The sequence below is a fragment of the Pseudophryne corroboree genome, chromosome 9, assembly GCF_028390025.1.
Source record: "Pseudophryne corroboree isolate aPseCor3 chromosome 9, aPseCor3.hap2, whole genome shotgun sequence".
Lineage (NCBI taxonomy): Eukaryota > Metazoa > Chordata > Amphibia > Anura > Myobatrachidae > Pseudophryne > Pseudophryne corroboree.
The window spans coordinates 253,920,418-253,942,702 of NC_086452.1; the positions used below are offsets into that span (position 1 = coordinate 253,920,418).

At 47.4% G+C, this 22,285-nt stretch overlaps 1 protein-coding gene across 3 annotated transcripts in view; it reads left to right on the forward strand.

Annotated features, from left to right (window-relative positions):
• The window catches only part of HMCN1 (hemicentin 1), a 1,072,092-nt gene that overhangs the window by 700,050 nt on the left and 349,757 nt on the right, over nt 1-22,285 (forward strand). For all 3 annotated transcript variants that reach the window (XM_063940215.1, XM_063940214.1, XM_063940213.1), the window contains 2 exons: nt 654-775; nt 4,067-4,231. In XM_063940215.1, the coding sequence (XP_063796285.1) occupies nt 654-775; nt 4,067-4,231 (287 nt within the window). The remainder of the gene's footprint in view (nt 1-653; nt 776-4,066; nt 4,232-22,285) is intronic.

Consider the following 22,285-nt stretch of genomic DNA (forward strand, 5'->3'; position numbering starts at 1 on the left):
GGAGCGTTTTTCAGGCAGAGAACGTAGATATTTTCAGCACACTGAGCACAGATATTTGCAAGCAAACTGAGCACAGATATTTGCAGCACACTGAGCACAGATATTTGCAGCACACTGAACACAACTGAGAGAACGCTGCACGTCCTCTCCCTATCATCTCCAATGCACAAGTGAAAAAGGCGGCGACGCGCGGCTCCTTATATAGAATACGAATCTCGCAAGAATACGACAGCGGGATGATGACCGTTCGGGCGCGCTCGGGTTGACCGAGCAAGGCGGGAGGATCCGAGTCTGCCTCGGAACCGTGTAAAATGGGTGAAGTTCGGGGGGGTTCAGATTCCGAGGAACCGAACCCGCTCATCACTAGGTGGTACAGGTGCTATTAGAGGTGCAAGTGTCACCTTGAGCATTGGAGCCCAGGGCTGCTTTCTCTGTTGCGCTAAGGTTCTTGTATATTTGTTTCTATTCAATCTGAATTTTTGGTTTCAGTGTAATAATGACATTCCGTTAGGGTGTGATAGGTAGTTTTTCTCATTTGTGACTCTTGTTGCTTTCTTTTAGTATAAATGTGTGTATCTTTGCTGTTTAATGTTCAAAACATAATATGTAAATAATTGTTACTAAGTATGAATAACTTCTAGTTGTTTTTGTAGACTTCTGTCTTCCGGATCACTCTTGATCATCTCTCCAACTATAGATGACACAGGGTCATATGTGTGTACTGCTTCAAATGATGCTGGGCATGATGAAAGTGAGGTTTATCTGTCAGTACTAGGTAAGGATGTTATATAGAAACTTGGTTTAATATTGACATTAAAGAAACATGCAATAGTTTTCCATAGAATTACTAAAATTATATACAGGCACACAGACGTGTAACAAAGAATTTTTATCACTACTGTGTGTCTATATTAATTCGGGCGCAAAGTACTTTCCTAATATATTAGACTAGTCAAAAAACATTAAAAAATATAAAACTACAAGCAGCTCCCACTTGGTAATCTGAAGTATTACCCAAGATTAAACATAACTAATACATATAGAGGGAGAGAGCGCATAAAGTTTTATAAGGTTTTATTACAATTTAAAAAATATAAAAAAGTTTTTCCTTAATTGCAATATTAATACATGCATATATTACTAAAGTGCTAATTAAACCAATCAATCTATATTCATTGTGCTGCTAACACATATAAATCATTAGTCATCCGTTAATATCGAGTCCACTTAGTCCATAGATTTAAATTTGGTGACAACTGCCACTCAGTATCAAACACAAGTTCCAGAGTCCCTTTTGTGTTTACTCAAATTGATACTTTGTAATTATGTCCCACACATGAGAGAATCACTCATAGAATTGAACTGTGGTATTTAGAATGAATATATGCTGCAGCATTAATTAAGTTTTACTCTGAAAAGCCATTCATCTGTAGGTTTCACATGTGCTGATTATTTTTTGGTGTGCGTAAATTCACTTAACCAAGTGTTGCATCAGATTTTGCAGAAATATTTTATATGGTCTGTCACAAGCAATGTTTCTCACCTCACTGCGGACCGGGTGTAAGCTTTCCCCGTTACTTTTGAGCCACTCAGAGCCGTAACATACCTCCGCTGTCAGCTCTATTTTCCCTGTGTTGCTCCGTCCGCTTGAGTCAGATGAATCAGACCCGATGAGAGCTCCCAGTCACGGCCACGTCTTGCTCACACTCCCCGTTTTTTCCCCGATGTGCGTCCAACTTCTCTCTGCCGGAGATCATATGATGTGGTTGGTAGGGGAGGGGGGGGTAGATAGACGTACCGCCGGACTTTAAACCCACTGGGGCTGCAATGCTTCTCACCTCCGGACTGCAGGTACACAGACGGATGGCTGCCAGACCTCACAAATCACCAGCTTCTGCAACAGTGCAGTCTGTATCAGAGTCCCAAATTGGTTTTAAAAGCACAAGAGTATGGCACTCTTAACGCGTTTCTCCGTTGTGATATTCTAACGGTTTCCTCAGAAGATGAGGAAACCGTTAGAATATCACAACGGAGAAACGCTGATACAGACTGCACTGTTGCAGAAGCTGGTGATTTGTGAGGTCTGGCAGCCATCCATCTGTGTACCTGCAGTCCGGAGGTGAGAAGCATTGCAGCCCCAGTGGGTTTAAAGTCCGGCGGTACGTCTATCTACCCCCCCCTCCCCTACCAACCACATCATATGATCTCCGGCAGAGAGAAGTTGGACGCACATCGGGGAAAAAACGGGGAGTGTGAGCAAGACGTGGCCGTGACTGGGAGCTCTCATCGGGTCTGATTCATCTGACTCAAGCGGACGGAGCAACACAGGGAAAATAGAGCTGACAGCGGAGGTATGTTACGGCTCTGAGTGGCTCAAAAGTAACGGGGAAAGCTTACACCCGGTCCGCAGTGAGGTGAGAAACATTGCTTGTGACAGACCATAAAAAATATTTCTGCAAAATCTGATGCAACACTTGGTTAAGTGAATTTACGCACACCAAAAAATAATCAGCACATGTGAAACCTACAGATGAATGGCTTTTCAGAGTAAAACTTAATTAATGCTGCAGCATATATTCATTCTAAATACCACAGTTCAATTCTATGAGTGATTCTCTCATGTGTGGGACATAATTACAAAGTATCAATTTGAGTAAACACAAAAGGGACTCTGGAACTTGTGTTTGATACTGAGTGGCAGTTGTCACCAAATTTAAATCTATGGACTAAGTGGACTCGATATTAACGGATGACTAATGATTTATATGTGTTAGCAGCACAATGAATATAGATTGATTGGTTTAATTAGCACTTTAGTAATATATGCATGTATTAATATTGCAATTAAGGAAAAACTTTTTTATATTTTTTAAATTGTAATAAAACCTTATAAAACTTTATGCGCTCTCTCCCTCTATATGTATTAGTTTTCCATAGAGTATCTTAATACTTCAAAATGTTACATTTTTTTTAATAACTTAAGACAGTGCTAGTTAACGGCAGTCCAAGGGCTAGATGCAGCCTGTAGCCCAGACCTGGGCAAAGTACGGCCCGCGGGCCACATACGGCCCTTTGGCAATCCCTGTCCGGCCCGCGTAGGCTCTCCGCCCACACGCTCCCTGCACCATGGATATGTTTATTTTTATGCGCTACAGCGCACAAGGGACTCACTTTTTAAATATGCTCAGGTCCTGCAGGACGCGCTGTGTATCTCAGTCCTGTGTGTGCCTCAGCCAATACTGAAATGCTATTGGCTGAGGCGCACACAGGACGAGTGACTCACAGCGCATCCTGCAGGACACAATCGTTCCCCATTGCCAGCCTCCCCTGTCAGTCACCGCCAGCATGTTCCCAAGGCACCTCCTGATACGTCCGTCGTCCTTCCTTGCCTGACAGCGCGCCGCTCAGTCAGCACCATGCTGTGTGACAACTGCACACAGCAAGATCACTGTCTGGGGCCAGCACGTACTGTATGTGACGTTGCTGACTAGAGGACCGTTCTCCTACCCCCAATATAGAGATCCTGGGCAGTTACACATTATATCCCCTGTACATAAAAAAATAATAATAATTATGTGTATGTGTTTGTACCCTACATTGTGTACTGCGTAGCAGTGATAATATAATAGTTCGTTTTTCTAATGGGAGAAAATTAATATTGAGCATAATTAAGTTCAAGTTATCATTGGTTCGGCCCTCCAACACAGTTCAGATTTTTCATCTGGCCCCCTAGAGATATTAATTGCCCGCCCCTGCTGTAGCCTCTGTGACAGCTGTCACCATAGTGCCCGATGTAAATTTTGAACCCAAACAACCCCATGTCTAGCTCTGATCTCTATGGGGTTTTTTGTTTTGAGAAGAATGAGCCTCATTTTTTGTACAAGGAAGATGATTAAGTAGAACATTTTCTAAAACAACTATTTTCTTCATTAGTGTACTGAAGGAAAAAAGGTTATAAATGTATTATTCTAATCACAAACAAATGTAGTGATCTGTCTTTACAATACCAAGTATTTGTTCTATGAAATTTAAGAATACTATGATGTGTCTTTTGTTTTATCTTCAGTACCATCATCCATTGCTGATGAAGTGTCAAATATTTTTGTGAATAAATTGTCATCTGCTATAATTCCCTGTACTACATATGGTGTTCCGCAACCAGCAGTCCACTGGTTGAAGGATGGAATAAACCTTCCTCCTAAAGGAGACAGCTACAAGACACTGGCATCTGGTAATTGATAAAAGATTTATGTCATTTATGTCATTGTTAGACAGTCCTATGGAGCTAATGTACTAATGAAAGTTGAATAGAATTTCCTACATTTTACTTTTCCTCAAAGTATCATAAATACCTGTGACATTTGGCGCTGTCAGTTGCTGAGGCGGTACTGGCTGGTATCAGAGTCAGATTTACACATACATACAGTATATGACCCTGATGGTTCATGTGGACATCATACAAAGGTGCAGCAGTATATACTTTGTTACCCTATTTATATAACTACGTTTATTTATATAACTACGTATATTTATATAACTACGTTTATTGATGTCTCTGACAACTAGGAGGGCACCTTGACAAAGTATCTTTGGTGTATATTGGAGTGTTAGTCTGTGTAATATTTATATAAAATAATAAATACAATTTTTGTCTTCTTACCAACTAATAACATGAAAATACTTAAAAAATATGAAGTGTGCCACACATGTATTTATTAAATAGTCCAAATCTGAACTATTGTACTCTAGAAAAATAAAAATTTGGTTGTTATGGATCATCGCGCATTTATGTACACAGCCCTATTTAATAATAAGATTTCATTATAGAGTATGTTTAAGGCAACAATACGTAAGCAATATGTTGATTAAATAAAAAAAGCTTTCATTAATACATATGTACTGTATATTGTACTCAATTGAGGAGGAGGGCTGCCGCTGTCCGTGTTGTCGGGTCCCTGCTACTTTGTCCCCGCTGCCTGTTCCCGCCACCGGCTGTGTCCCGGCACCCATACAATGTAGCTGACAGGTGCCAGACCAGCACAAGCGCAGTAGCGGTGGTGGTACTGTGCATGTGCAAAACCATGGCTTCTATGGACTTCTTCAGCTCCCCAGAAAACCCTAACCCTCCCCTGCCCCCTACCCTAACCCTCCCTTGTGGGTGCCTAACCCTAACCCTCCTCAGTGGTGCCTTAACACTACCCAGTGGTGCCTAACCCTAACCCTCCCTTCCCCACGGCCTAAACCTAACCCTCCCCTCTTGGTGCCTAACCCTAACCTCCCCGCTTGGTGCCTAACCCTAACCCCCCCCCCTCCCCAGTAGCTAACCATCCAGTTCCCGTCCCTGCACCCTAACCCTAGCCCTCCTTTTAATGCCTAAACCTAACCTCCCTCCCACCGCGGCAGAACACGAGCGCGTCCCTCTAAAAGAACGTTCAGGATTCCAGGCGTCTGCATTTTGATGCCGGGATCCCGAGCTCCATTGGGATTTGACTGCTGGGATACTGTCTGGTGGCATTTTAACTACATCCCATATATACGTAGCTATAGACAAATGCAGCAACAGATCTTATTGAATAATTTGGTTGCCAGACCTTCTCTTATAAAAATATACCTCCTTTTCTCTGACGTCCTAGTGGATGCTGGGTACTCCGTAAGGACCATGGGGTATAGACGGGCTCCGCAGGAGACTGGGCACTCTTAAAAGAAAGATTAGGTACTATATCTGGTGTGCACTGGCTCCTCCCTCTATGCCCCTCCTCCAGACCTCAGTTAGTATCTGTGCCCGGCCAGAGCTGGATGCACCCTAGGGGCTCTCCTGAGCTTCCTAGAAAAGAAAGTATTTGTTAGGTTTTTTATTTTCAGTGAGATCTGCTGGCAACAGACTCACTGCTACGTGGGACTGAGGGGAGAGAAGCGAACCTACCTGCTTGCAGCTAGCTTGGGCTTCTAAGGCTACTGGACACCATTAGCTCCAGAGGGATCGAACACAGGCCCAGTCCTCGGTCGTCCGGTCCCGGAGCCGCGCCGCCGTCCCCCTTGCAGAGCCAGAAGAACGAAGAGAAGTTGAAAATCGGCGGCTGAAGACTCCGGTCTTCATTAAGGTAGCGCACAGCACTGCAGCTGTGCGCCATTGCTCCCTTAGCACACCACACACTCCGGTCACTGATGGGTGCAGGGCGCTGGGGGGGGGGGGCGCCCTGGGCAGCAATTAGATTACCTTACTTGGCGAAAAGCACATAATACAGTCTGATAAACTGTATATGTGCATTAACCCCCGCCATTAAAGTACATAAAAGGACAGAAGCCCGCCGCTGAGGGGGCGGGGCCTTCTTCCTCAGCACACCGGCGCCATTTTCTCTTCACAGCTCAGCTGGAAGGAAGCTCCCCAGGCTCTCCCCTGCAGTATCCTGGTACACAAAGGGTAAAAAAGAGAGGGGGGGCACATAAATTTAGGCGCAAAACTGTGTATATAAGCTGCTATAGGGGAAAAATCACTCAGTATAGTGTACATCCCTGTATTATATAGCGCTGTGGTGTGTGCTGGCATACTCTCTCTCTGTCTCTCCAAAGGGCCTGGTGGGGGAACTGTCTTCAAATAGAGCATCCCCTGTGTGTGTGGTGTGTCGATACGCGTGTGTCGACATGTCTGAGGTAAAAGGCTCCTCTAAGGAGGTGATAGAGCGGATAAGTGTGTGGGAGGGTGTCTCCGTCAACAACGCAGACACCTGTTTGGATATGTGTAAGTGCTGAGGTAAAATTATTGCACAAAAGGTTAGGGAACAGAAAGGAAATCTACCCTGGTCTGTCCCTATGTCACAGAGTCCTTCAGAGTCTCTCTATGCTCACTATCCAAAATAACAAAGTATCGACACGGAGTTTAACTCCTCTGTCGACTACGATAATGCAAAGTTACAGCCAAGAGGGCTAAAAGATATTCAATATATGATTATTGGAATAAAAGATGATTTGCATACCACTGATGACTCATCTGTCCCTGACACGAGAGTACACATGTTAAGGGAAAGAATGCTGAGGTAAATTTCCCTCCTCTCATGAGGAAAAAGAGCGGGAATCTCCAGACAAGAGACGGCAGCTTCCCACAAGAGAATTCTCAGGCTGTATCCTTTCCCCACTAGGGCCAGGATGTGTTGAGAATCTTCCCCTTGGGTGTCCTGTTTGCACTAGCTATTCCCAGGGATCCTGCAGATAGTGTGCACATTCTAGTATACTACCCAGACCGACGATTGTGTCGGCATGGGTTCATAGCGCTGTGGCAGTGTGGACAGGTACCTTATCAGCAGAGATTGAGACCCTAGTATGCATATAAATATTTTAAAATGCTGTCTTAAGTGATAGATATATAATTATAAAGCATGCCCAAAGGGACATGAGTATACTGGGTCCTAGAGACAAAAGCTATGTCGATTTCTGCTTGACGTGTCCTGTAGAATATACATTGGACAGATGATGCCGACTTAAGAGGCATATGGAAGGCTGAGGATTGTGTGGAGAAAGGTTCTCGGGCCTGGTCTCCACAGCTATAGCTGGTAATTCTGATATTTTGCCTTATATTCCTGCACAGCCTAGGAAAGCACGACATTATTAAATGCAGCTTTTCGAATAAAGAAACAAGGAAGTCTGAGGTGCGTCCTTTCTTGTCAGAGCCGGGGGCAGAGGAAAGAAGCTGTACAACACAGCTAGTCCCCAAGAACAGAAGTCCTCCCCGGCCTCTACAAAAATCCACCGCATGTCGCTGGGGCTCCACAGGCGGAGCCAGGCCTGGTGGGGACACGCCTTCGTAAGTTCAGCCACAAGTGGGTTCACTCCCTGTTAGATCCCTGGGCAATAGAAATTGTATCGCAGGGATACAGGCTGGACTGTGAGAAGATGCCCCCTCACCGAGGACCCGGCGGGCTTCCCCCCAAGAGAGGGAGCCAGTGTTAACTGCAATTCGTAAATTGTATCTTCAACAGGTGGTGGTCAAGGGTCCCCTCCTTCAACAAGAGGGTATTATTATTCGACCATGTTATAATCCCGAAACCAGACGGTTCGGTTAGACCCATATTGAATTAAAATCCCTGAACATATACCTGAAAAGGTTCAGGTTCAAGGTGGAATCGCTAAGAGCGGTCATTGCAAGCCTGAAATGAATCGGGACATAAGGGATTGTCATTACCAATTTCACCAAGGTAATGGCGGATATGATGGTGCTCCTGAGGAAGCGAGGTGTCACTATTATCACATACTTGGATGATCTCCTCATAAAAGCGAGATCAAGAGAGCAGTTGCTGGACAGCGTATCACCTTCTCTGGAAGTGAAACGGCAACACGACTGGATTCTATATATTCCGAAGTCGCAGTTGGTTCCTACAGCTCATCTGCCTCACCTAGGCATGATCCTAGACACAGACCAGAAGAGGGTTTATCTCCCGATAGAGAGAGCTCAGGAGCTCATGACACTGGTCAGGAATCTATTGAAAACCAAAACAGGTGTCAGTGCATCACTGCACTCGAGTCCTGGGAAGGATGATGGCATCATACGAGGCCATCCCCTTCGGCTGGTTCCATGCAAGGACAATGGAACTTACTGGACAAGTGGTCCGGATCACATCTTCAGATGCATCGGTTAATCACCCTATCCCCCAGGGCCAGGGTGTCTCTCCTGTGGTGGCTGCGGAGTGCTCACCTTCTCGAGGGCCGCAGATTCGGCATTCAGGACTGGGTCCTGGTGACCACGGATGCAAGCCTCCGAGGGTGGGGGGCAGTTACACAGGGAAGAAATTCCAATGTTTGTGGTCAAGCCAACAGACTTGCCTTCACATCAATATCCTGGAACTAAGGGCCATATACAAAGCCCTAAGTCAAGCGGAGTTTCTGCTTCGCGACCAACCGGTTCTGATCCAGTCAGACCGCAGGGGCTCATGTAAACCGCCAGGGCGGCACAAGGAGCAGGGTGGCGAGGGTAGAAGCCACCAGAATTCTTCGCTGGGCGGAGAATCAAGTAAGCGCACTGTCAGCAGTGTTCATTTCGGGAGTGGACACGACCTCCACCCGGGAAAGTGGTGACTTCATCAGGAAGTCTTCACGCAGTTTTGCAAATTGATGTAAACTGCCTCAGGTGGACTACATGGCGTCCCACCTCAATAAAAAGATAAAAAAGGTTTTACGCTGGGTCAAGGGACTCTCAGGCGATAGCTGTGGTCGCACTAGTAACACCGTGGGTGTTCCAGTCGGTCTATATATTCCCTCCTCTTCCTCTCAGACCCAAGGGCTGAGAATTGTAATAAACGGAGGAGTGTGAACAATATTCTTTGCTCCGGATTGGCCAAGAAGGACTCGGTACCCGGAACTGCAAGAAATGCTCTCAGAGGACCCATGGCCTCTGCCTCTCAGTCAGGACATGTTGCAACAGGGACCCTGTCTGATCCAAGACTTACCCCGGCTGCGTTGGACGGCATGGTGGTTGAACGCCGGATCCTAGTGGAAAAGGGCATTCCGGATGGTTATTCCTACGCTGATAAAGGCTAGGAAAGACGTGACAGCAAGACTTTTTTACTGTATATGGCGAAAATAGGTTGCTTGGTGTGTGGCCAGGAAGGCCCTACAGAGGAATTCCAGGGGGGTCGATTCCTGCACTTCCTACAGTCAGGAGTGACTATGGGCCTAAAATTAGGATCCATAAAGGCCAAGATTTCGGCCCTATCCCTTTTTCTCTCAAAAAGAACTGGCTTCACTGCCTGAAGTTCGGACGTTGTTACAGGGGTGCTGCATATTCAGCCCCTTTTGTGCCTCCAGTGGCACCTTGGGATCTTAACGTGTGTTGGATTCCTAAAATCCCACTGGTTTGAGCCACTTAAGACCGTGGAGCTAAAATATCTCACGTGGAAAGTGGTCATGCTTTTGGCCTTAGCTTGGACTAGGCGTGTGTCAGAATTGGCGGCTTTGTCATGTAAAAGCCCATATGGAAAGGGCAGAATGGAGGACTCGTCCCCAATTTCTCCCTAAGGTGGTATCATCGTTTCATTTGAACCAACCTATTGTGGTGCCTGCGGCTACTAGGGACTTGGAGGATTCCAAGTTGCTGGACGTAGTCCGGGCCCTGAAACTTTATGTTTCCAGGACGGCTAGAGTCAGAAAAACTGACTCGCTATTTATCCTGCATGCACCCAACAAGCTGGGTGCTCCTGCTTCAAAGCAGACTATTGCTCGCTGGATCTGTAGCACCATTCAGCTTGCACATTCTGCGGCTGGACTGCCGCATCCTAAATCAGTAAAAGCCCATTCCACGAGGAAGGTGGGCTCTTCTTGGGCGGCTGCCCGAGGTGTCTCGGCTTTACAACTTTGCCGAGCTGCTACTTGGTCGGGTTCAAACACTTTTGCAAAATTCTACAAGTTTGATACCCTGGCTGAGGAGGACCTTGAGTTTGCTCATTCGGTGCTGCAGAGTCATCCGCACTCTCCCGCCCGTTTTGGAGCTTTGGTATAATCCCCATGGTCCTTACGGAGTACCCAGCATCCACTAGGACGTCAGAGAAAATAAGAATTTACTCACCGGTAATTCTATTTCTCGTAGTCCGTAGTGGATGCTGGGAGCCCGTCCCAAGTGCGGACTCTCTGCAATACATGTATATAGTTATTGCTTAACTAAAGGGTTATTGTATGAGCCATCTGTTGAGAGAGGCTCAGTTATTGTTCATAATGTTAACTGGGTATAGTTATCACGAGTTGTACGGTGTGATTGGTGTGGCTGGTATGAGTCTTACCCTGGATTCCAAATCCTTTCCTAGTAATGTCAGCTCTTCCGGGCATAGTTTCCCTAACTGATGTCTGGAGGAGGGGCATAGAGGGAGGAGCCAGTGCACACCAGATATAGTACCTAATCTTTCTTTTAAGAGTGCCCAGTCTCCTGCGGAGCCCGTCTATACCCCATGGTCCTTACGGAGTACCCAGCATCCACTACGGACTACGAGAAATAGAATTACCGGTGAGTAAATTCTTATTATTTTTCTCCTCCTGCACATTAACATTAAAGGACATGAATATGGTTACACCAGGCTTCTCCTCTCCATCCAGCTCACATACTTCAATGTCAGTTGACAAATTACAATTTTAAAGGATAGTGTTGCATTACCCCACACTCTTCTCTACCTCCCACACTCTTCTCTACCAGCACCGTCTTAAAGCACGTAGAGGTCCACTTGGCCATACAATGCCTGGTGTCTTTAATTCTCCAACACATTTCATACTACTCTTATCTCTGCAGTTTTAATGGTGGAAACACCCTACCATTTGTTTGCTACAGGTACACCACCGATTTTCCGGCATCCTCGGTTCCAGTGACGTGCCGGATTATCGATTTTGCCGTATTAACGGTGGAAACTAATTTTGCACCTTCAGAACATTTCTAAAGCAATAAATAGTAAAATATATGCTACAGTATAATATTAATTAATGAATAAACACAGTAGTGTATGCAAAACTGTTTATAAGCAAAACAGGTATCAGGCTCAGGCTGTGTGTTCCGCCCATGTGCGGTACTTGCTGTGACCTTGGACGCCATAACAGCCCCACTGATGCTTGCTGTGTCACCTGCAGTGCCCTCAGAAGCTGTACTCACTGACACCTGTGCTCGCTGTGTCTTCCGCCCATGTGCGGTACTTGCTGTGACCTTGGACGCCATAACAGCCCCACTGATGCTTGCTGTGTCACCTGCAGTGTCCGTGGAAGCTGTACCCACTGACACTTGCGCGTATTGCGTGTTACACCCATGCGCAGAAAATGTTCCAGATTAAAGGATGTCCCTAACCCCCTTTAATCCGGACAAATCAAAATTGTCCGGATTAAAAGAGGTTCCGGATCATCGGTTGCCGGAAAATCGGTGGTGTACCTGTACTATACTTTCTTTCTTTGCCTCTCTGCAGACAATGTACAGAATCCATCACACGCAGTCTGCCACTCTCTGCTCTCCAAGGACCAGCAATATATGGCCATACACACAATCTCCCTCACTTTGCACCACTTCTGCTTCACATGGGACAGCAGTTTGCAGACTCCTTCAATTAAGTTATGACACTCTCAGCAGTGAACTCTCAGCTGCTGCCAGGCTCGGAATGGCCTGCTGGGGTATTCCCGACCCCAGTGTCTCTAAACCCATCCCTCTATCATGGGAGGATGGAGCCCATGGCACTACCATGGTTAGCAAGGGTAGCTCTTTTGCACAACAAGGTGCAAGGTGGGGGTTCCCCAACAATGGGTAATTAATACTTTTTATTTTCTAAAATCCAACAGCACTCAGAGTAAGGGGGCGGAGCCTTTAGTTTTGGGGACAGACAGACTGCTGTGCACTTTTGCCTCTGTGACTATCCTGCTCCAGTGCTTCCTAAGACAGAATATAACAGATAGGTGGAGGCGGGCTCTATCTTTCAGTCAGATATCTAGGTTAAGAGCAGCAGCATCACTGCAGGGACACAGAAGCAGCCTGGGAGAGCCCACTATTAGCTGTGGGAGAGAAGATCTGTGTGCCAATCACCCGGCAGGTGAGTGTGAGTGTGCATATTGTCACTGCAACTACAAATCCCCCCTGCCGCTACTCAGTGTCTGGAACACTGGCAGAGCACAACCACAACTGTACACCTGCCATTATTATATATCTCTTCAGCACTCTGGGATAATCTTGACATTTCCCTGCCCTGACTGGACATCTGTAGTTGTTTCCCTTCACAGTGGGAGTGAGCTTCATTATTGACATTATTGTGTATTAGTAGTTGTCTTTCTCTCTCTCTCTCTCTCTCTCTCTCTCTCTCTCTCTCTCTCTCTCTCTCCTTTCCTCTATCTCTCTTCCTCATCTATCTCTTCCTTATCCCTCTCTCTTGCCCTCAGCTCTCTCTCTCTCTCTCTCTCTCTCTCTGTCTTGTCCTCGTTAGTCTCTCTCTTATCCCTCTCCTCCCCATCTCTCTCTCTCTCTCTCTCTTGTCCTCATCTGTTTCATTCTTATCTCTCTCTCATCATCATCTCTCTTTCTCTCTCTGGTCAGGATGTAATAAAGGAAAAATGTGTCCAAAACCCAGATAACAGCCTTTTTTTTGGCACTTTAGCCCAGTGGTTCCAAAACTTTTTTGAATCACGGCGCCCTAGAGCACCTTAATTTCTTTTTTACGGCACCCCTAAGCCAACCGTTTCTTATTTTGAAATTTAGAAAGAAATATTAAATGAAGTAAATTATGTTTATATGTCATCCTTGGGTTCAGTTGTATGGAGAGGGACAGGATTTGCTTCTGTTTGTCCACATATTTTATGTCTGAAAGCCACCAGCACTGGTTTTGCCTATTCCAATGACCATAAATAATTTTGGCCCTGAACCACCAATCCAAGGCACGCCACACAGTTTGAGAACCACTGCTTTAGCCACATTTCCCATATGTTCTAAGCTCCAGAATGCTATGGATCTAATTGAATCCCTTCCAGCATGCTCTGTGGCTGCTGCGTTGAGACCCGGAATTCCTGAATCGCAAAGGGTAGCTCGTATCTGGAGGGCTGTCCTTTGCGATACTAATCACATATGTAAGTGCATATGTATTAGTATATATGCAGTAAGTGGCAGGACGTACCGCATTGCAGAAGCAATGCTTGGTACATCCTGCACTCTCTCTTGTTCTCATCTCTCTCTAATCCTCACCTCTCTTATCCTCATCACCCTCTATCTAACTCTCTTGTTATCATCTCTCTCTCTCTCTCTCTCTCTCTCTCTCATCCTCATCTCTCTTCCTCTATCTCTCTTTTGACCTCCCCTCTCTCTTTCTCTCATTCTCATCTCTCTTACATCATCTATACCGTCCTTATATCTCTTTCTTTCTCTCTCATCCTCATCTCTCTCTCATTCTTATCTCAGTCCTCATCTCTCTCTCCCTCGTCCTCATCTCTCTCCCTCTACCTCATCTGTCTCTTTCTTGGCCTTATCTCTCTTGTCCCCATCTCACTTTTTATCTTTCTTTTTCTCATCCCCATCTCTATTTTGTTCTCATTCTCAACTCTCTCTCGTCCTCATCTCTCTCTCGCCCTCATCTCGTGTCTCTGTCAAACTCTCTCTTTCTTGCCCTCATCTCTCTTTCTTGTCCACATCTCTCTCTATTTCTCTCTATTTTTGTTTTCATCCCTCGTACTATTCTCTTTCTCTTATCCTCATCTCTATCTTGTCCTCCTCCCACTCTATTTCTCATCTCTTGATCTCATCTCTCTCTTGTCCTCCTCTCTCTCCTCTCTCTCTTTCTGTATTGCTCATCTCTTGATCTCATCTCTCTCTCTTGTCCTCATCCAGGGATGTACTAGGGGCCGAAATCAGCCTTGGCATGTGAATGCACGCTTTGGCGGGAACATAATAGGGGTGCACACGCTGCAAAAGGCGGCGCAGGGACATTACCAACTGGGGTGTGTCATGAGTAAGGGGGGTGTGGATTCACGGAATGCTCCCATTTTCATGGAGACGGGCGAGTGGGCAGTGGACTTGCGGCATGCCTCCATTTCCATGGAGACGGGTGGGAGAGCGGCCAGACCAGAAAGCTGGAGCCTCCAGGCTCTATGTGACACAACCGGCCCAATGGCCCTTCTGGCATTTGCCAGAAGTGCCAGATGGACAGTCCGGCCCTGTCCTCATCTTTCTGTCATGTCCTCATCACTCTCTTTTCCCCATCTCGCTCACTCTTTTCTCTGACGTCCTAGTGGATGCTGGGGACTCCGTAAGGACCATGGGGAATAGACGGGCTCCGCAGGAGACTGGGCACTCTAAAGAAAGATTTAGGACTATCTGGTGTGCACTGGCTCCTCCCCCTATGACCCTCCTCCAAGCCTCAGTTAGATTTCTGTGCCCGGCTGAGCTGGATGCACACTAGGGGCTCTCCTGAGCTCCTAGGAAGAAAGTGTTTGTTAGGTTTTTTATTTTCAGTGAGACCTGCTGGCAACAGGCTCACTGCATCGAGGGACTAAGGGGAGAAGAAGCGAACCTACCTAAGTGGTGGTAGCTTGGGCTTCTTAGGCTACTGGGCACCATTAGCTCCAGAGGGATCGAACACAGGACCCGACCTCGTCGTCCGTTCCCGGAGCCGCGCCGCCGTCCCCCTTACAGAGCCAGAAGCAAGAAGGTGGTCCGGAAAATCGGCGGCTGAAGACTTCTGTCTTCTCCAAGGTAGCGCACAGCACTGCAGCTGTGCGCCATTGCTCCTCATGCACACCACACACTGCGGTCACTGATGGGTGCAGGGCGCTGGGGGGGGGGCGCCCTGAGCAGCAATACTGACACCTTGGCTTGCAAACTGGCACCATATATAGCCCCAGAGGCTATATAGGTGCTTTTTAACCCCTGCCAGAATCCATAAAAATGCGTGAGAAAGTCTGCGAAAAAGGGGCGGAGCTATCTCCTTCAGCACACTGGCGCCATTTTTCCCTCACAGCTCCGTTGGAGGGAAGCTCCCTGGCTCTCCCCTGCAGTCAATACACTACAGAAAGGGTTAAAAAGAGAGGGGGGGCACAATTTAGGCGCAGTATACAATATATATAGGCAGCTATAAGGGAAAACACTCTTTATATGTGATATCCCTGTGATATATAGCGCCCTGGTGTGTGCTGGCATACTCTCCCTCTGTCTCCCCAAAGGGCTTTGTGGGGTCCTGTCCTCTGTCAGAGCATTCCCTGTGTGTGTGCTGTGTGTCGGTACGGCTGTGTCGACATGTATGAGGAGGATAATGATGTGGAGGCGGAGCGAATGCCTGTAAATGTGATGTCACCCCCTGCGGGATCGACACTGGTGTGGTTGGACTTATGGAAGGATTACGTGAAAGTGTCAACTCCTTACACAAAAGGTCGACGACACAGAACAGCTGGCTACTCAGCTTGTGCCTGTTCCAGCGTCTCAAATGTCATGGGGGGCTCTAAAAACGCCCGCTACCTCAGATGGCAGAAACAGATGTCGACACGGATACCGACTCCAGTGTCGACGACGATGAGACTAGTGTACCCTCCAAATAGGTCCACCCGTTACATGATTGAGGCAATGAAAAATGTATTACACATTTATGATAATACCCCAGGTACCACATAAAAGGGTATTATATTTGGTGAGAGAAAACTACCAGTAGTCTTTCCTGCATCTGAGAAATTAAATGAGGTGTGTGAGGAAGCGTGGTCTTCCCCCGGTAAGAAATTGATAATTTCTAAACGGTTATTGGCAGCGTACCCTTTCCCGCCAGAGGATAGGTCACGTTGGGAAACACCCCATAGGGTAGATACAGCGCTTACACGCTTATCAGAAAAGGTGGCACTACCATCTCCGGATACGGCCGCCCTGAAGGAACCTGCTGATAAAAAGCAGGGGGTTACCCTGAAAGATATAGTCACACACTCGGGCATTATATTGCGACCAGCCATTGCTTCGGCATGGATGTGCAGTGCTCCCGCTGCGTGGTCAGATTCCCTGTCGGAAAATAACTATGGATAGGGACAATATTTTGCTGACAATAGAGCATATAAAAGACGTGGTCTTATACATGCGTGATGCACAGAGGGATATTTGCCGGCTGGCATCAAAAATAAGCGCTAGGTCCATTGCCGCCAGACGGGGGTTATGGACTCGGCAATGGTCAGGCGATGCCGACTCGAATCGGCACATGGAAGTTTTGCCCTATAAGGGGGTAAAACTGTTTGGGGATGGTCTTTCAGACCTCGTTTCCACAGCTACTGCTGGGAAATCGACTTTTTTGCCACAGGCTACCCCACAACAAAAGAAAGCACCGTATCATCAAGTACAGTCCTTTCGGCCCCAGAAAAGCAAGAGGGCTAGAGGCTCATCCTTTCTGCCGAGAGGCAAAGGTAGAGGAAAAAGCTGCAGCACACAGCTAGTTCCCAAGAGCAGAAGTCCTCCCTGCGTCCGGTAAGTCCACAGCATGACGCTGGGGCAGCTCAGGCGGACCCGGGTACGGTGGGGGCCCGTCTCAGAAATTTCAGCGCCCTGTGGGCTCTCTCACATGGATCCCTGGGTCCTTCAAGTAGTATCTCAGGGGTACAGGCTGGAGTTCGAGACGTTCTTCCCCCCACCGTTTCCTAAAATCTGCCTTACCGGCACCTCCCTCTGCCAGGGAGGCGGTGTTGGTGGCTATTCAACACTATAATCACAACATTCAACACTACATTCAACACTATAATCACAACAAGTGATTGTCAAGGTGCCCCTCCTTCAGCAAGGAAGGGGTTACTATTCCACAATGGTTGTGGTACCGAAACAGAACGGTTCGGTGAGACCCATCTTAAAATTAAAATACTTGAACTTTTATATCAGAAGATTCAAGTTCAAGATGGAATCGCTCAGGGCGGTTATTACGAGCCTGGACGAGGGGGATTACAGGGTCTCCCTGGACATCAAGGATGCGTACCTGCATGTCCCCATTTATCCTCCTCACCAGGAGTACCTCAGATGTGTGGTACAGGACTGTCACTATCAGTTCCAGACGCTGCCGTTGGAGTTGTCCACGGCACCGAAGGTCTTTACCAAGGTAATGGCCGAAATGATGATACTCCTTCGCAAGAAGGAAGTTTTTATTATCCCGTACTTGGACGATCTCCTGATAAAGGCGAGGTCCAAAGAACAGTTGGTAGTGGGGGTAGCACTCTCTCGGGAAGTGCTACAACAGCACGACTGGATTCTCAATATTCCAAAGTCACAGCTGGTCCCGACGACACGTCTTCTGTTCCTGGGAATGATTCTGGACACAGACCAGAAAAGAGTGTTTCTTCCAGTGGAAGCACACGAGTCCTGGAAAAAATGGTAGCTTCGTACGAAGCATAATTCCATTCGGAAGGTTCCACGCAAGGACGTTCCAGTGGGACCTGTGGGACAAATGGTCCGGGTCCCATCTACAGATACAACAGCGGATAACCCTGTCGGCAAGAAACAGGGTGTCGCTGCTGTGGTGGCTGCAGAGGGCTCATCTACTAGAGGGCCGCAGATTCGGAATACAGGACTGGGTCCTGGTGACCACAGAGGCCAGCCTTCGGGGCTGGGGTGCAGTCACACAGGGAAGAAATTTCCAAGGAGATTTCGCTTCACATAAATATTCTGGAGCTAAGGGCCATTTACAATGCCCTAAGCCAAGCAAGGCCCCTGCTTCAGTACCAGCCGGTACTGATCCAATCAGACAACATCACGGCGGTCGCCCATGTAAACAGACAGGGCGGCACAAGAAGCAGGATGGCGATGGCAGAAGCCACAAGGATTCTCCGATGGGCGACCTACACCCGGGAGAATGGGGACTTCTTCCAGAAGTTTTCCAAATGCGGGTAAACCGTTGGGAATGACCACGGGTGGACATGATGGCGTCCCGCCTCAACAAAAAGTTGAAAAGATATTGCGCCAGGTCAAGGGACCCTCAGGCGATCGCTGTGGACGCTCTAGTGACACCGTGGGTGTACCAGTCGGTTTATGTGTTTCTTCCTCTACCTCTCATACCCAAGGTACTGAGAATAATAAGAATGTGAGGAGTGAAAACCATACTCGTGGTTCCGGATTGGCCAAGAAGAGCTTGGTACCCGGAACTTCAAGAGATGCTGGCAGAGGACCCTTGGCCTCTGCCGCTCAGACAAGACCTGCTGCAGCAGGGACCCTGTCTGTTCCAAGACTTACCGCGGCTGCGTTTGACGGCATGGCGGTTGAACACCGGATCCTAAAGGAAAAGGGTATTCTGGAGGAAGTCATCCCTACCCTGATCAAAGCCAGGAAGGATGTCACCGCAAGACATTATTACCGCATTTGGCGGAAATATGTTGCTTGGTGTGAGGCCATGAAGGCCCCGAAGGAGGAATTTCAACTGGGTCGATTCCTACACTTCCTGCAAGCAGGGGTGACGTTGGGCCTCAAATTGGGGTCCATCAAGGTCCAGATTTCGGCTCTGTCGATTTTCTTCCAGAAAGAACTGGCTTCACTGCCCGAAGTTCAGACTTTTGTCAAAGGAGTTCTGCATATTCAGCCTCCTTTTGTGCTCCCAGTGGCACCTTGGGATCTCAATGTGGTTTTGGCATTCCTGAAATCACATTGGTTCAAACCACTTAAGACTGTGGAATTAAAATATCTCACGTGGAAAGTGGTCATACTGTTGGCCCTGGCTTCGGCCAGGCGGGGTTTCAGAATTGGCGGCTTTGTCTTGTAAAAGCTCTTATCTGATTTTCCAGATGGATAGGGCAGAATTGAGGACTCGTCCTCAGTTTCTCCCGAAGGTGGTCTCAGCTTTTCACTTGAACCAACCTATTGTGGTGCCTGCGGCTACTAGGGACTTGGAGGATTCCAAGTTGCTGGACGTAGTCAGGGCCCTGAAAATGTATGTTTCCAGGACAGCTGGAGTCAGAAAAACTGACTCGCTGTTTATCCTGTATGCACCCAACAAGCTGGGTGCTCCTGCTTCTAAGCAGTCTATTGCGCGCTGGATTTGTAGCACTATTCAGCTGGCGCATTCTGCAGTAGGATTACCGCAGCCTAAATCAATAAAAGCCCATTCCACAAGGAAGGTGGGCTCATCTTGGGCGGCTGCCCGAGGGGTCTCGGCTTTACAACTTTGCCGAGCAGCTACTTGGTCAGGGGCAAACACGTTTGCTAAATTCTACAAATTTGATTCCCTGGCTGAGGAGGACCTGGAGTTCTCTCATTCGGTGCTGCAGAGTCATCCGCACTCTCCCGCCCGTTTGGGAGCTTTGGTATAATCCCCATGGTCCTTACGGAGTCCCCAGCATCCACTAGGACGTCAGAGAAAATAAGATTTTACTCACCGGTAAATCTATTTCTCGTAGTCCGTAGTGGATGCTGGGCGCCCATCCCAAGTGCGGATTGTCTGCAATACTTGTACATAGTTATTGTTACAAAAATCGGGTTTTGTTGTGAGCCATCTCTTCAGAGGCTCCAATTGTTATCATACTGTTAACCGGGGTTCCTATCACGTGTTATATGGTGTGATTGGTGTGGCTGGTATGAGTCTTACCCGGGATTCAAAATCCTTCCTTATTGTGTCAGCTCTTCCGGGCACGGTTCCTAACTGAGGCTTGGAGGAGGGTCATAGGGGGAGGAGCCAGTGCACACCAGATAGTCCTAAATCTTTCTTTAGAGTGCCCAGTCTCCTGCGGAGCCCGTCTATTCCCCATGGTCCTTACGGAGTCCCCAGCATCCACTACGGACTACGAGAAATAGATTTACTGGTGAGTAAAATCTTATTTTTTTCCCTGTCTTGCTTGCTCTCTTCCATTCTCACTCGCTCTGTTTTGCCTGTCTTGTTATCCCCTATCCTCATCTCGCTCTCTCTCAGGGTATGGGTCATTTGGTTGACATTCATTAGGTTTACCACTATTGGTTGACATTTATTAGGTCAACAGGGTCACTAGGTCAACATGGTCATTAGGTCGACATGTACTAGGTTGACAGGTCAAATGGTTGACATGAGTTTTTTTACTTTCTCTTATGTCCTAGAGGATACTGGTAATCCATGGGGTATAGACGGCTCCAGGAGGAGCCTTGGACACTTTAAGAATTTGATAGTGTGCGCTGGCTCATCCCTCTATGCCCCTCCTACCAGACTCAGTTTAGAAAATGTGCCCAGAGGAGCCGGTCACATCGCATGGAAGTTCCTGAAGAGTTTTCTGCAGTTATTTTCAGGCAGGACTGGATCGCACCAGCCTTCCTGTTTCGTGGGACTTGGGGGGGGGAAAGGGTTAATGGTTCCGTTCCCCGCTGAGAGGACACTAGCTCCTGAGGGAACTATTCGCACACCCCACCACAGCAAGCGTACATTCCCGCAGCACGCTGTCGCCTCTAACAGAGCCAGAAGAGAGAAGAGTGGTGAGCACTAAGCCGGCGTCCTGGTTAGAGGGTCACCGGCCATTATGGTGGCATGAGGGGACAGAGATGCACGGCTTCTACAGGGGCTGCGGAGTCTTGGGACTCAGTACACAGTGCGGACGCACCGCTTCTGAGGGAGCGAACTGAGTCTAAGTACATTATGTGTGTACACAGTACCCAGACTGGCATTACAGACTTAAAAGGTGACTGACTCCATTTTAAGCATTAAAAATTACCTCAGCCAGTATAAAAAAGCAGGAAGACCGTGCGCCATTGAAGGGACGGGGCTTCACTATGAGCGGATCCAGCAGCTCACCAGCGCCATTTTCCCTCTGCAGTGGACACAGACGCTGACTGACAGGACCATGCAGCTCCTCTGGAGAGACTCCAGATTACCTCAGCGGTATCAGGGAGTCATAGCAGGGTGGGGGCGCTTACTAGTGTACTAAGTCCCCAATCTGGGTACTTAGTCTGCACCCCTGGCTAAGCTTGGCATTAGCAGTAAGGGTGATGTGTGCTGGCTCCAGGCTACCTCTGTGCCTCTCTTGGGGCTCTTTGTGGATTCATTTTGCTTTTAACCTGTTCCTGTGTGTGTGTGCTGTCACTGTCACAGTATGTCAGACAAAGAGTGTATTTCTTGTAAGGCACAGTGTTCCTCTTCTCCAGGGGGTTCACTGCAGTGTACTCAATGTAGTGCACCCTCCCAGGCAGGTGGGGCAGAACCAGCTTGGCTGGATTCCATTAGGGGAATGATCTCCAATATTTCCACTAAATTGTCCTGCAATGAAAAAGAGACGCTTTTCTAAGACAATCGATGACAGTGACTCAGTACACAAACCAGTGTCTTAGTCCCCTGCCATTTTGCCGCAAAACGTCCTTTGGCCCATATCCTGCAGTTTGACTCTGATGATGAGGGAAAAGGGGGGGACCTGGACTGCACATCCTATTACGAAAGATATCAAGAGCTAACCTCTTGATATCTTTAGTAATAGAATGTGCAGTTCATGTCCCCCATTTTTCCACTATATTTGTGTATATATTGTACACTGGAAGGCAAGGCTTCCTGCCTCTGGTATTGGCACTCCTCCCATTCACCCTCAGGTGTTTTAATTAGCTGGGTTCCTGCATTTCAGATCACACATTGATAAGGCCCTATTTAGAGTTAAGTCCTGAATAAGTCCTGAATTTATAGAATGTGATAGTATTAGGAATGTTAGGGACCCATGTGATGAAGTCACCTGGCCACGGTACATGGGCCCGCATATTTACGCAAATGTGTGCTAATAACTTCAATTATACTCCATGTTAATTGTGAGGGTTTATTTAAATTATTTTTACTATCAGTGTTCTTAGTGCTAAGATTGCGCATCTGCATCTCTCTTCCTCTGATGATGAGGGGTCAGACATGGAGGAGGGGGAGGTGGA